This window comes from Mastigoproctus giganteus, chromosome 3, assembly GCF_048544385.1.
Source record: "Mastigoproctus giganteus isolate SK-2022 chromosome 3, ASM4854438v1, whole genome shotgun sequence".
NCBI classification, from domain to species: domain Eukaryota; kingdom Metazoa; phylum Arthropoda; class Arachnida; order Uropygi; family Thelyphonidae; genus Mastigoproctus; species Mastigoproctus giganteus.
Window position 1 is genome coordinate 67,149,507 of NC_143577.1, and position 13,188 is coordinate 67,162,694.

At 38.1% G+C, this 13,188-nt stretch overlaps 1 protein-coding gene across 1 annotated transcript in view; it reads right to left on the bottom strand.

The window, feature by feature from the left end:
• The window catches only part of LOC150088059 (centrosomal protein of 135 kDa-like), a 507,662-nt gene that overhangs the window by 87,202 nt on the left and 407,272 nt on the right, over positions 1-13,188 (bottom strand). The window contains exon 21 of the mRNA XM_090369998.1: positions 11,882-12,067. Coding sequence (XP_090226124.1) covers positions 11,882-12,067 — 186 coding nt within the window. The remainder of the gene's footprint in view (positions 1-11,881; positions 12,068-13,188) is intronic.

The following is a 13,188-nucleotide window of genomic DNA, read 5'->3' on the forward strand; positions in this document are numbered from 1 at the left end:
AAGAAAAAAAAAAAGTACCTTTTTTATGTGCATCTTCAACAACTGCTGCTCCTTTTTCCTTTCAGTTATCACAAAGTCATTTAGCTCCTCATTAGAATTTGATAAACCTCTTACATTCCTTTCCCTAAAGAATTCCTCATATGTGAATGTAGATGCAAAATACTTATTCAATTTGTCTGCAACCTGAGCAGGGTCATCAACAGTTAACCCATAATTATCAAGTGTCCCAATATGATTCAACGCCCTTCTTCTACTGTTAACAAATGCACAGAAGTCTCTGATTACAGACTAATTTATATCTACCATAGGCTTCTGTATCACGTAATAATTTATATGCATCCCATGCACTTTTCTTCTCTGTCACATGTCTCAATAGTTCACCTGACATCCATTTAGGTCTAAGCCTTAAACAGTAATTCTTCATTGGCATGAAAAACCTAGTAGCTTCTTTGATTACTTCCCTGAATACTTCCTATTTAGAATTTGTTGTTAGTAAATCATTAGTTTGTCCCACTGCATAGAAATTAAAAACTGTTCACGGCCGTAGTCACCCTTATGAAAGTAAAAGCCTTTCCCTTTACCGTTGACGTAGTTATATCTTTAATTAAATTCCACATTAGTACACTATGATCACTGCCACCCAGTGGTTTTTTTACCTGCAATTCTTAATGCATAAAGAATCACTGCTGATAACCAGATCAAGAGTATTACTTCCCACTTGTTGCCTCTCTAGTATGCTGCTGTAGAAAACAGTCACCCAAGAAATCTACAAAAGTCTTTTTAATGTGTGTGTGTGTGTGTGTGTGTGCGTGTGCGTGTGTGTGCGTGCGTGCGCGCGCGCGCATGTTTGGTTTGGTTTTTTTTTTTTTTTTAGGAGCATTAGCAACTAAGGCCATACTGCTCCGGGATATGCGGTGGTCATTCCCTGACCTTTCCGCATCCTCCGTATTTGGTGGTGATGGGCTGGAACCCCGGTCTAATCAAGAAGCGTGTGCTATGCACTGCTGCTCCTTCCCACCTGGCTACGGAGGCGCCATCTGCGCGCGCATGTAACCAACTCACAAGTTCCATTCAATATGTGAAAGTTAAAATGCACAATTATAAGACACTCTGCCCCTCCACTTCTCCTGTACTATCTGTTGTTCCCGTATGCCCTGTACTTCCCATATTCAAATTCAGCATTACTTATGTCTGAATGACACTATGTTTCTGCTGTTCCAACAATGTCTGCATTCGATGACTTCATCGGTACGTCAAATTCATCAAAGTTATTTACAATGCTTCTAGCATTAGTGTACATGCACATTTTCTTACTCTTAGTTACATTAACACAGCTCATGCATTTATTTGTTCCATGATGACCCACAGCAAGACCTGAAGTCCCACACACCTTATTTTCCATTATGCAGCATGTACCAATAGTAGCAGTGCAAGAATCACTTTCAGCTCTGCCTGTGACTCTGGTTAAGCCACACCTATCACTGCCTTGATAGAATTAGCAAATATTCTTGCATTCCTTCTATTCAAGTGTATGCCATCCCTATAAAAACAGGGATGGGATACATGCACGGACCACGCTGAGAAAAATTCTACACCACAAGCCTTGCAGTCTCTCTCTCTCTCCCTCTCTCCAGGGCTGAATTGACTGACAAGGCTCTCAAACTAAACTCCCTCCTCTTATGTTTGTGTAGAATTGCATATACAGTAAACCCCCGCTATTCATGGGGGTTAACTTCCTGAGAAATGCTGCAAATACCGAAAACACGAATACTAAGTTATGTCTCCCATAGTAATAAAGGGCTTCCGTTTCAAAGTATGAAATATATAAGAAAAATTAGTCTAAAATTTTGTCTATGTATATATTATATGTATTTTCATAATATGACTATGTACATAGACAGTACATATTGAAATACAAGCATAAGGCATCGAAATGAAAATAAGAAACAATTTAATATTAATTGTAATATTTATTAGAAATTTCAAACAAATTTTTCAAACCAGCGCCTCTGCTATAGCTAAAAAACGTATCCCGCCAGTGCTATCACCAGTTTCGCTAAAGTGTTGATAAAGGTGTTTTGCCTTTTCACGAATGATGAGTGAACTTGATGGAATTTTATTTTGAGTTCGGTCTGTCTATCCACAGATTTAAAGCCTTTTCCATTTTTTCTAATTTAACATCACGAGTTACAGAGCAAATTTTTGAAGCAATTGGCACATTTTCAAGGACACTACGGAGATTTTTTCTTCCGATTTCTTGATTGATCGTACCATTGATTCATTGATTTTATAATGTTTTGCCACTGACGAGACACTTTCACCATTGTCTAATAACTCAATTTTACTCACTAATGTCATCACCTTCTTTGATCTTTTCACAATTCCCTTGTTATTTGTAGCCATATTTTTGTAGGGGTTAGAAAAGAACTTTTGTCCACAATAAAGTCACTTTCTTGTAACCATTAACACACTCGAAAAAGTCTGTTTACACTAACACACTGGAAAATGGTAGATTTTTCACTTTTTTAAGCATATCAATTTATAAGCATTTAAAAGCAAATGACGAAAACTTCCATGACAAGTACATAACACATACTGAACAAGGATTGCCGGGAAATATCCACACTCGCGATTCTGTCACCCCTCTCCGTCACCCACTGAGCGCTGTTTTAGCTGGGAAAGATGATTTTAGCCACGCCCATGTTTTTTATGGCAGAAAATGTTCACGGCACTTTAAAATTCACATTTTTTTAGGTTTCATTTTATATTAAATCAGCGACCACGAATACAGATACCGCAAATAGCGGGGGTTTACTTTCTGGACCACTAATGTGGAACCTCATTTTGAAGGACTGGTTATGTAGGGATTTTGAGCATACAGTGATGGTGGCATATGCCGGTGATCTTGTGTTGCTTATTGAAGGAAATGCATGGATGTATCTAGAAACCAGGTCACAGCAGGTTTTGTTTGAACTTAATAACTGGTGTAGGTTTACATAAACTGACTGTATCAGGAACCAAAACAAGGACAATGGTCTTTAAGGATCAATTTTCGAGTAGAAGACCCCTGGTTGTTAGAATGAATGGGTAGAGCCTAAAATTGGCAAGGCAATTAAAATATCTAGGCATTATGTTTGACGGATCTTTGACTTTCAACTCACATGTTACTTATCTATCAGAAAAGGTGAGGAAATTTATTGGGATGATTACTCGAATCACTAGAATTAGCTGGGAAATAAAAGGTAACGCGCTGAACTTGCTATATGAATGTGTATTTATCCCCATGGTAATGTATGATGCACCAATTTGGTTTGAACATGTAAGTGGAAAAGTATTTACTAGAAAGCTCAGTTCCATTCAAAGAGTAATGCTCCTAAGAATGTGCATGGCATGCAGAACTGTGTCGATCCCAGCTTTGCAGATTGTGACTGGAAAATTGCCTATTGATCTGCATTTATTGTATTGTGCATTGGCTTACTTCATCCTTGGTATTCCCTGCTCTTTTCTGAATATACAGGTGGACATATTGGCAGATCCCAGGAAGGAAAGGACAAGAATCTGGGATGCTTTGGTAAAAGTCTGGGAAGAGTGTTAGAGTGTTTGTGATAAAGGGCAGATTACACAAAAATTTTTCCCAGATTTAAGAAATGCAGCCTCAATAAAATTCAAATGGCTTGCCCCAAACGTACAAGCTATGTTCTTATTAACTGGTCATGGTTCGATTAATGCAAAGTTGCATGATTTAGGAATTAATGAAAGATCTGGTTGCCATTGTGGCGAAAGAAAATCATGGGAACATATATGTACAACTGTGAGGAGTACTGCGATCTACGAATTGAATTGGTATCTCGGGTTAGTAATCTCAACCTTATGGCAGAAGGCTGCGAGACAATTCTAATTGATAAACAGGAGAACTTCTTGGCTTTGCAACTGCAATATTTCTTAGGCGTAAGACTCTTCTGCATCTGGAAGCCTTGGATTTGTAATGCGGTATGGTGTATGCCAAATTACCTAGAACTCTGTGAAATTGTGAAGGCTTGAGTCTGCTCTATCCACTGCAACTCCAGCTCCTTGTGCTGGCATTTCTGTTCTCGGCAGCTCCTTGTGCTGGCATTTCTGCTCTCGGCAGCTCCTGCGGCTGGTATTTCTCTTCTCGGCAGCTCCTAGCACTGCTGGCTTTCCAACAGACTCTGAACAGATGCAGATCTTTCCAATGAAGTTTGGACTTTGTCTGAAATTTAATTATATGTATATTTTATTTTTTATGTAATTTGATTATTTTTCAATTTGTTCATATCAATCTCTTTTGGTCATGGCAGGTTTTTTCCCTCCCTGCACTTGGGCAAACAGGAGAGGGAGTATATAAGAGTACTGCTAAATTATGTGTAACTGACAGCGAGGTTGCCATTGGTTGGCTGGGACCGCTTTAAGTAATAAATATCAATGTACTTTCAAATTCAGTCCTAACTCATGACTTTATATCAAGATTGCCCTATACTTATTAAGTAAGTCCTCAGATCTCCTACTCTTAATATTATTAGTGTCAACATGTACAACAACAACACTTTTTGTGCCTTTAATAGATGATATCTGTTCTATGTCAACTACTTTTGCAACTGAACGGCATAGTCTGGTCCTATTCCACCTATCCTTCTTGGACAACACATTTCCCGTTTCCCTGACAATAGAATGACAATGTTTTAATTCTTTTGAGGACATCTACCCTATTCTTCAAACTCTCATAAATGTCCATCAGAATGCTGAGTTGGCACCTAATTTCTTCACACTCCCTGAATGTAGCACACACACACACACACACGCAAACACTTGGCTGGGTCATGTCCTGTTCCAGAAAGTTCTGCAAAGATTTCACAATTTGCATATTTTGTTAGGCTGTGACACGTTGGAGAATCACCCCTTCGGTTATCCCCTGAGCCAAAGCATCTCGCTACTCTGTGCCCGTTACTTTGCTGCTCTAGCATTATTATTTCTGTTTAAATACAATTTAATTGATTAACAATGAAAATTAATAAATTTAATTGATAAATTGACAATATAGTTAGTTTTCAACTTTACGAGTTAATTCGTTCCTAGTGTGCACTCGTAAAGTGGGAATTTATTTTCCATAGACATAAGGTTAAAAATAGGGGTTACGTTCTCAACAATGAAATCAGTTAGGTAATTAGTTTATGTTTAAACAATGATTGATTTATCGAAAGAAATGAAAACGTAGCCTGTAAAATCAAGCAAATTATAATAATAGAGAAACTACTTACGACCTGCAAATGTTAACGAATGTTTATTCTTTATCATCATCAACTAAATGCACACTCGTTAATCACTCATTGGCTTGGCACTCGTTGATTTGTTGCACAACGAGTCGTCTTCTTCAGAAATATTTCAAGAGGCATTTGTTTCCAAGAGATAATCTTCTCTTTTAATTATAAATTTCATGATTGCATGCATAAGCATTTTTTAACGGCACACACAAATTGCAACTAACATGATTCGCGTGGATTAACAAATTTATGAAGCTTAAATAAAAGGAATGAAGAGAAGATTCTGAAATTTTATTTATGTTTTTATACGATTGAAGATTTTAGTAAAGGGATTCACATTTCACATAATAACAGAAAAAACTACACAATTCCAGCTATCGGTATTTTCGCAAATGCAAGAAGATCAAGTTTACTACCCATTTATAATTGCTTGCAGTAACACAGAAAAGCCCAATAAACCAGAAAGTGAAAACTGTTTTTGTTTTATGAGCATGACCTCCAGAAATGTGCTTTAGAAAAATATCACAAAGGCGTTTAAAATTGATTCTTATAACGGATCATATGACAACAATGAAAGTGTAGTGCATTTTAATGATTTCATTTGGTAAATAATACAATTAACAAATCACGCTTATGACCATTTATATGGCCTTAAGGTCACACTTGTGACCTTAAAAATGACATTTTCATGATATCTCTCTAATTAGTTATACAGCGAAAATTTCAACTTCCGAGCTCTTGAAACGAATTACCAAAAAACAATGTGTTATTGGGTTCACATAAGGATATTTTAACAATACGATGGTGTCTCTGGAACTAATTAATATCACAAAGTGAGGTACACTGTATTGTACAGCTATGTACATGGTTTGGAATGCAGTCTTTATAAATGTTTAACATTCATATTTTCGATTTTGTTGATACTTGAGAAAAAAAAACTCTTAAACCCGGGAACTCGTAAAGTGAGAACTTCCTGTACTACACTAAGCTAATAGATTTCAAAAGGCAGTGACACATATTACGCTATAAAGTTTTACATCACACTTCTACAGGGATGGGATACACTTAAATATAAAGGGTGCAAGAATATTTGCTGATGCTATCGTGGCAGTGTTAGGTGGGTCAGAAAACTGATAGATTGGCGGGATTCACAGACTAAAAGATTAATGGTAGCCGCAGGCAGAGGCGAAAGTGATTCTTGCACTGCTTCTATTGTAATGAGCAGAAGCCTAGAGAACAAGTTGCTTGGGACTTCAAGAGCTTGTTTGTTATTTGGTTTTTAGGAGCATTAGCAACTAAGGCCATATTGCTCCGGGGATATGTGGACAACACATTCCCTGCCCTTTCCACATCCTCCGTATTTGGTAGTCATGGGCTTGAACCCTAGTAATCAAGAAGTGTGTGCACTGCTGCTCCTGCCCACCTGGCTACGGAGGCACCCTTCAAGAGCTGCTGGAAGTCATCATGGAACAAGTAAATACATGGGCTGTGTTAGGATTACTAAGAGTAAGAACAAATGCATGTATACTTGCATACAAACTAATGCTAGAAATATAGTATATAAAATTGATGAATTTGAAGTGCTGATCAAAACATCAAAGGCAGATATTGTTGGGATGTCACATGGATATAAGCAGTGCAGAATTGGAATTTGGGGAGTACAATGTGTACAGAAAGCACAGGCAGAGTAGGTTTTGTTTTGTTATTTGGTTTTTAGGAGCATTAGCAACTAAGGCTATAATGCTCCGAGGATATGCGGTGGTCATTCCCTGTTCATTTCCGCATCCTCCGTATTTGGTGGTCACGGGCTTGAACCCCGGTCTAATCAAGAAGCGTGTGCTATGCACTGCTGCTCCTGTCCCTCACCTGGCTACGGAGGCACCAACAGAGTAGGAAGGGAGTTAAGAAACACACAAAATCTAAGGAAGTGCATCCAGTTCGAGAGGCAACCAGAGGGAGTAATACTTTTTATCTGATTATCACCAGTGATTATTCATATATTAAGAATCTGCAGATAAAGGAACCACCAGGTGACAGTACTTATATGGGAATTACTAAATGTAATTTAGTAATTACATTTAGTAACTACCATCAAGGCTAAAGGGAAGGGTTTTTGGTTTCATAAAGGTGACTACAGGAGTCTCAGACAGTTTTTAAATTTTGTACAGTGAGATCAACTGATGATACCAATGTTGAATTCTAAATGGGAAACCTTCAGGGACTTAATCTTGGAAGCTACTACGCTTTTTCATTCTAACTAAGAAATACTGTTTGCAGTTCAGGCCTAAATGGATGTCAGATGAATTAATGAGGCTCGTGGCAGAGAATAAAAATGTATGGGATGCATATAAAGTATCCGGTGACCCAGAAAATTATGATTGATATAAGCTTGTCTGTAATCAAGTCACAAAGGAGGTTAGGCAAGCAAAGGCAGATGACAAGAAACCTTTGGCAAAGGATGCAAAGAAAAACGGTAAAGAGTTCTTTACTTATGTAAACTCTTGAAGAAAAGGGATGAATCAGATTGGACCACTTAACATAGATGGGTTGAATATTGATTATCATGCTCAGGCAGCTGATAAACTGAATGAATATTTTGCATCTACATTCACACATGAGGAGTTATTCAATGAGGGGAATGCCGAAAGTTTATCGAACTCTAACAGGGAACCAGTGATTTTGTAATAACTGAGAGCAAAGCTGAAGAGAAAATGTTGAAGTTAAACATAAGGAAGGTACCTGGGGGTGGACGGAACCTATCTAGTTATAATAAAGAGGCAGCAAAGGAAGTAAGCAAACCGTTAACCATAATTATGAGAGCTTCCTCGGACTCAGGGGAGGTCCCCATGGACTGGAGGTGTGTAAATGTATCACTAATTCACAAAGGGGGTTCAAAAGGTGACACAAGTAACTGTAGACCTGTTAGTTTAACTTGTGTTCTGAGGAAAATAATGGAGTCACCGGTTAAAGAATCATTGCAGGATCATCGAGACAAGACTGCAGTAATAAAGACACAGCATGGGTTTGCTAAAGGGAGGTCTTGTCTGACCAATTTGATTGGATAGTATGATATGGCCACAAAGGAACTGAATGCCAAAAATAATTTTGATATCATAAACTTGGATTTCAGGAAAGCTTTTGATACTGTTGCACACGGAAGACTGCTGTACAAATTGAAGAGGCATGGCATTAAGGATAAGTTGCTAACTGGATAAAGGGATGGGTGAGTGGGAGACGACAGAGAGTTGTGATCAATAGACACTAATAATTATAGACCTGTTAGTTTACCCTCTGTTCCGGGGAAAATAATGGAATCACTGGTTAAAGAGGTGATACAGGATCACCTAGACAAGACAGCAATAATAGCTCAGACACAGTATGAGTTTGTTAAGGGGAAGTCTTGTCTGACCAATATGATTGGATACTACAGTGTGGTCACACAAAGGAACTGGATGCAAAAAATAATTTTGATATCATACACTTGGATTTCAGGAAAGCTTTTGATACTGTCACACATGGAAGATTGCTGTACAAATTGGAGCAGTATGGCATTAAGGGTAAGTTACTAATGTGGGAGACACCAGAGTGGTAATAAATGGATACTGCTCTACATGGACTACTGTTATTAGTGGAGTCACCCAGGGTTCAGTGCTGGGCCCATTGTTGTTGTTGTTATTATTAGTCATATGGGCAAAGAAGCCTGAGGCTTATGCTGCACTAGCTGAAAAAAAAATTTCTGAATTACCCTGAAGAGAGACAGACCCAAGAAAGAGAAGAATGATGATATCCAGCTCAGAACCCTGGGTGTGCCAAGCCCATACTCACCAGAAGGTATATCAGGCTTCATCCCCTGGGATGAAGCCTGATATACCTTCATCGATATCATTTATCAATGATATCGATGAAGGTATATCAGGCTTAATGTCCAAGTTTGCAGATGATATAAAAGTTGGCAGGGTTCTTAATGATAGTAAAGACAGTACGCTACAGCAACAGGATCTAGAAAAGTTAGGCAGATGATCTGAGAAGTGGCAACTGAAGTTTAACATTGACAAATGCAAAGTACTCCATATGGGCAGCAGTAACCCAAGAGAAATGTACCAACTGTGTAGTACTACACTCAGGGAAGTGGAGAATGAAAAAGACCTCGGGGTAATTGTGCAGTCAGATAAAGTTCTCTGAGCAGTGCAGTTGAGCTGCAAGAGCAGCTCATGGAGTTTTGTCAATGATATATAGGAATTTTGATAGCAGAGACAAGAAGGTGATTATTCCTTTGTATAAGGCAATGGTCTGGCCACACCTTGAGTACTGTATATGAGATCTGGAGGCCTCATTTTAGGAAGGATGTCGAGTTGCTAGAATGAGTACAGAGAAGGGCAACAAGATTGGTAAGAAGAACAAACGGGTGTGCTTATGAAGAAAGGCTTAAGTTCTGCAAGTTGCAGCATCTGGAGACTAGACACTTGTGAGGTGATCTGATTGAGGTGTTTAAGGCCTTGAATGGTTTGAACAGCTCAATGTCGACAGGACACTTCTGCTTGCTCAGATTAAGAACCTGAGGGGGCATAGATTCAAATTGAGGAAAGGCAGTTGTAGAATATATGTGCGCAAAAGTTTGCCTCTAGCCAGCAGGTAGTTGATTGCTGGAACAGATTCCCATCTATTGTTGTGAAAGTTGATAGTTTAAATAAATTTAAGCCTGAACTAGACAAACATTTGGAGTGACTAGATGGGTGAAATGGGAATTTTTTTTTTTTTTTTTTTTTTGGCTGATGCTGTATAAGCTTGCTTTCTTGCATCATATACCTCAACTAATGCTAATTAGGCACCTGTGAGTGAGTTTTGATTGAAGTGTTTAAGGTTTTAAGTGGATTGAATAAACTAAACCCCTATGAAAACTGAATGCGACCCATGGACCATGTGAGGTGCAATAGTGTGGAGTTAGTCGACCTATGTAGCATAGATAAGGTGTCAGTGGTTCAGTAGGTAGTAAAATTCCGAGCATGAGGGGTAAAAGGAAGGATTTATCGGACTTTGATAAAGTACAGATTGTGGGTGCTTGACGAACTGGTGCCTCGATTTCCCAAACGGCTGAACTGGTGGGGTGTTTGAGATATGCCACAGTTAAAGTGTACCAGGACTGGAGTCAAAATGGTCATACAATGACCCAACGGCAAAACTGCAAAGGTCAGCGAAAGGTTGATGTTAGAGGTGAGTGTCAGGTCCGACAACTCGAACAGGCGCAGCACTGTTGAAGAGTGGACTACCCAATACAACATGGGCCAACCCGGAACAATATCTGGCATGACCATGCGTTGCACGTATGGGCTATACCAGCAGATGACCCCTACAACACATTCTCCTAAGGTTCATCAGCGTGAAAGACTCGCCTGGTGTAAAGAGCATGCAAGTTGGACGTTAAAAGACTGGAAGAAGGTGTGCTGGTCGGATGAGTCACGTTATTTACTCCACACTGTGGATGGTCGTGAACGGATTTGGCGTCAACAACATGAGGCTCTTGATCCATCACGCATGGTATCAAAAGTGCAGGCCGGTGGAAGCGGTTGTATGGTGTGGGGAATGTTGCACTGGCAGGAACTTGGACCCCTGGTGCATATGGAACAATGTATCAGTGGTATCTGCTATCGTCAACTGCTTGCTGACTGTGTACACCCTGCTATGTTACACTTTTTTTCGAATGGTGATGGTGTCTTCCAAGATGACAATGCGCCGAGTCATCAGGGCACTGTTGTGCAGGAATGGTTTGAGGAACACAGTTCTGACTTCCAGGATATCGATTGGCCTCCGAACTCCACTGATATCAGTCCCATAGAGCACTTGTGGGACACTATAGAAAGGCATATCAAGCATCTGGATACACCAATCACCTCCATACCGGCATTGCTAGTCATATTACACACAGCTTGGTTGGCCATACCTCCCGAACACTTCCGACAAGTTGTTGAAACAATGTCACGTCGGATAGCTGCTGTACTGAGGGCAAAAGGAGGACCTACGAAGTATTAGGTAGGTGGTCATAATTCAGTGATAACTCAGTGTATAATTTAAATTGAAAAAAAAAAAAAAAAAAATTATTGCAAAAGAGATGTGCAAATATTTGCTTTCAGCCAAAAGGTAACTGACTGTTGGAACAAACTTCCATGTGGTGTTGTTGTGGAAGTAGTAGTTTGAATAAATTTTAAGAAGGATTAGAAAAATTATTAGAGAGGATGCCACTACTAATACTTATTATTCTATTAATGTCAAAGAAATGTAACATAACTTTCTTATTCCATAGTTTTATATACACAGGGCCATAAATTTACACTGAGAAAGGATGGTTGCCAAATTCATAGTGGAAATTCACATTGAGCTAGAGAATAATTGAATATTGGAATAAATTCCATGTAATGTTGTGGAAGTGAGTATTTTTTTTTTTACTATTATTATTATTATTTTTTTTTTTTTGGTTTATGCTGTATCAAATTTTCTTCCTTGTATTATTTTGCACTAATACTAATTTTTATCAATGAATATAAATTACTGTGTGCTACAATCCATATACAAAACTTTCATTACAAAAAAATATAATCTGAACTTACCTCCTCAATTTCTTTCTCTAACGCTGCTATTGTTTCTCGACACTGATGTAGTTCTGCATCCTTTGCTACAACCTCTAAGTGTGCTGCTGAAGTCTGTGATTCAAGGCGATGTGTTTGAGTTTCGAGTGCTGTGTTTTCTTGGCTTAAGCTCTGGTATTGTCTCAACAATTCTGAACGCTGTTGTTCCTGCAAAACAATATAATAAATTTCACTCACAAATATTTGATAACTTTACACCAAAATATATCTTTAATAATGCCACAAAACAAGAATTTTGTTTCTTTGACAAATGTTTATGCTCATTTCATAAATATAGAAATGCCCCTGAATGTCTCCAACACATATAGCTTTTGTGACATTTGAAAATTTGACATATATTTTTATCAAGTATTATTTTTAGTTTTTTCCAAATTATAATATGACAATACTGTGGTGTTTTGATAATGCCATACTGGTTAATGTTTAATGTTTAAAGAATAATTATGGAGCTGATTGATTTTCTGCTCATTTAAATTTTAAGAAATAATTATGATTAAATTCAGTAAACTGAGAACTATTATGTCTTTCTATATGTTGGCAACAGATTATCTGGTTTAACACCATAAGTAAACATCATGGTGTTAGTATTCACAATTCAACAAACCTCATATTCATGAGCCATCTCAAAATGCATTATTTTTTTAAACAAACATTATTATTTATACACCACCAAAAGCTTATTCTGTCGTTTGTTTAATATAAAAGAACCACTATGATAGCCTGTTTTGAGACTTACTTATCTCTCATTATTACTAACAGAAGTTTTCTGGCTAAGAAATACATAGAAAAAGATAGTTGTCAACCTACTTAATTTTATTTCTTGATTAGAAATAAAATTAATACCATACAGTATTTGATATATTATATGTGTTTGAAGTTTAAAAAAGTTATCTTCACAATACCCACCTGCCTGCCAGTGAGAGGGGCACCTCCGTAGCCAGGTGGGCAGGAGCAGCAATGCATAGCCAGTGAGATTCCAGTCAGAGCCAAAACCCAGGCGTGGGTAGTCGCATACAATTTAAATAAAAAGCAAAATACTCCTCTATTGGAGCAGTGCCTTTAATTTAGAGTAGTGCAATACCAACACAACTCATGGGAAGTGCTTCCAAAATATGACATCATTGCACTAAGTATCAAACCCAGTTTGCTCATAGGTATGTACAGTACGTGTGTGCCTGACATATACAATGACTTTATATAACCTTCATAGCTTGAGGCTTTTGCCTTAAGCTTAACTCTGTTTAAACAAGAGTAATTTTTTTCATTAT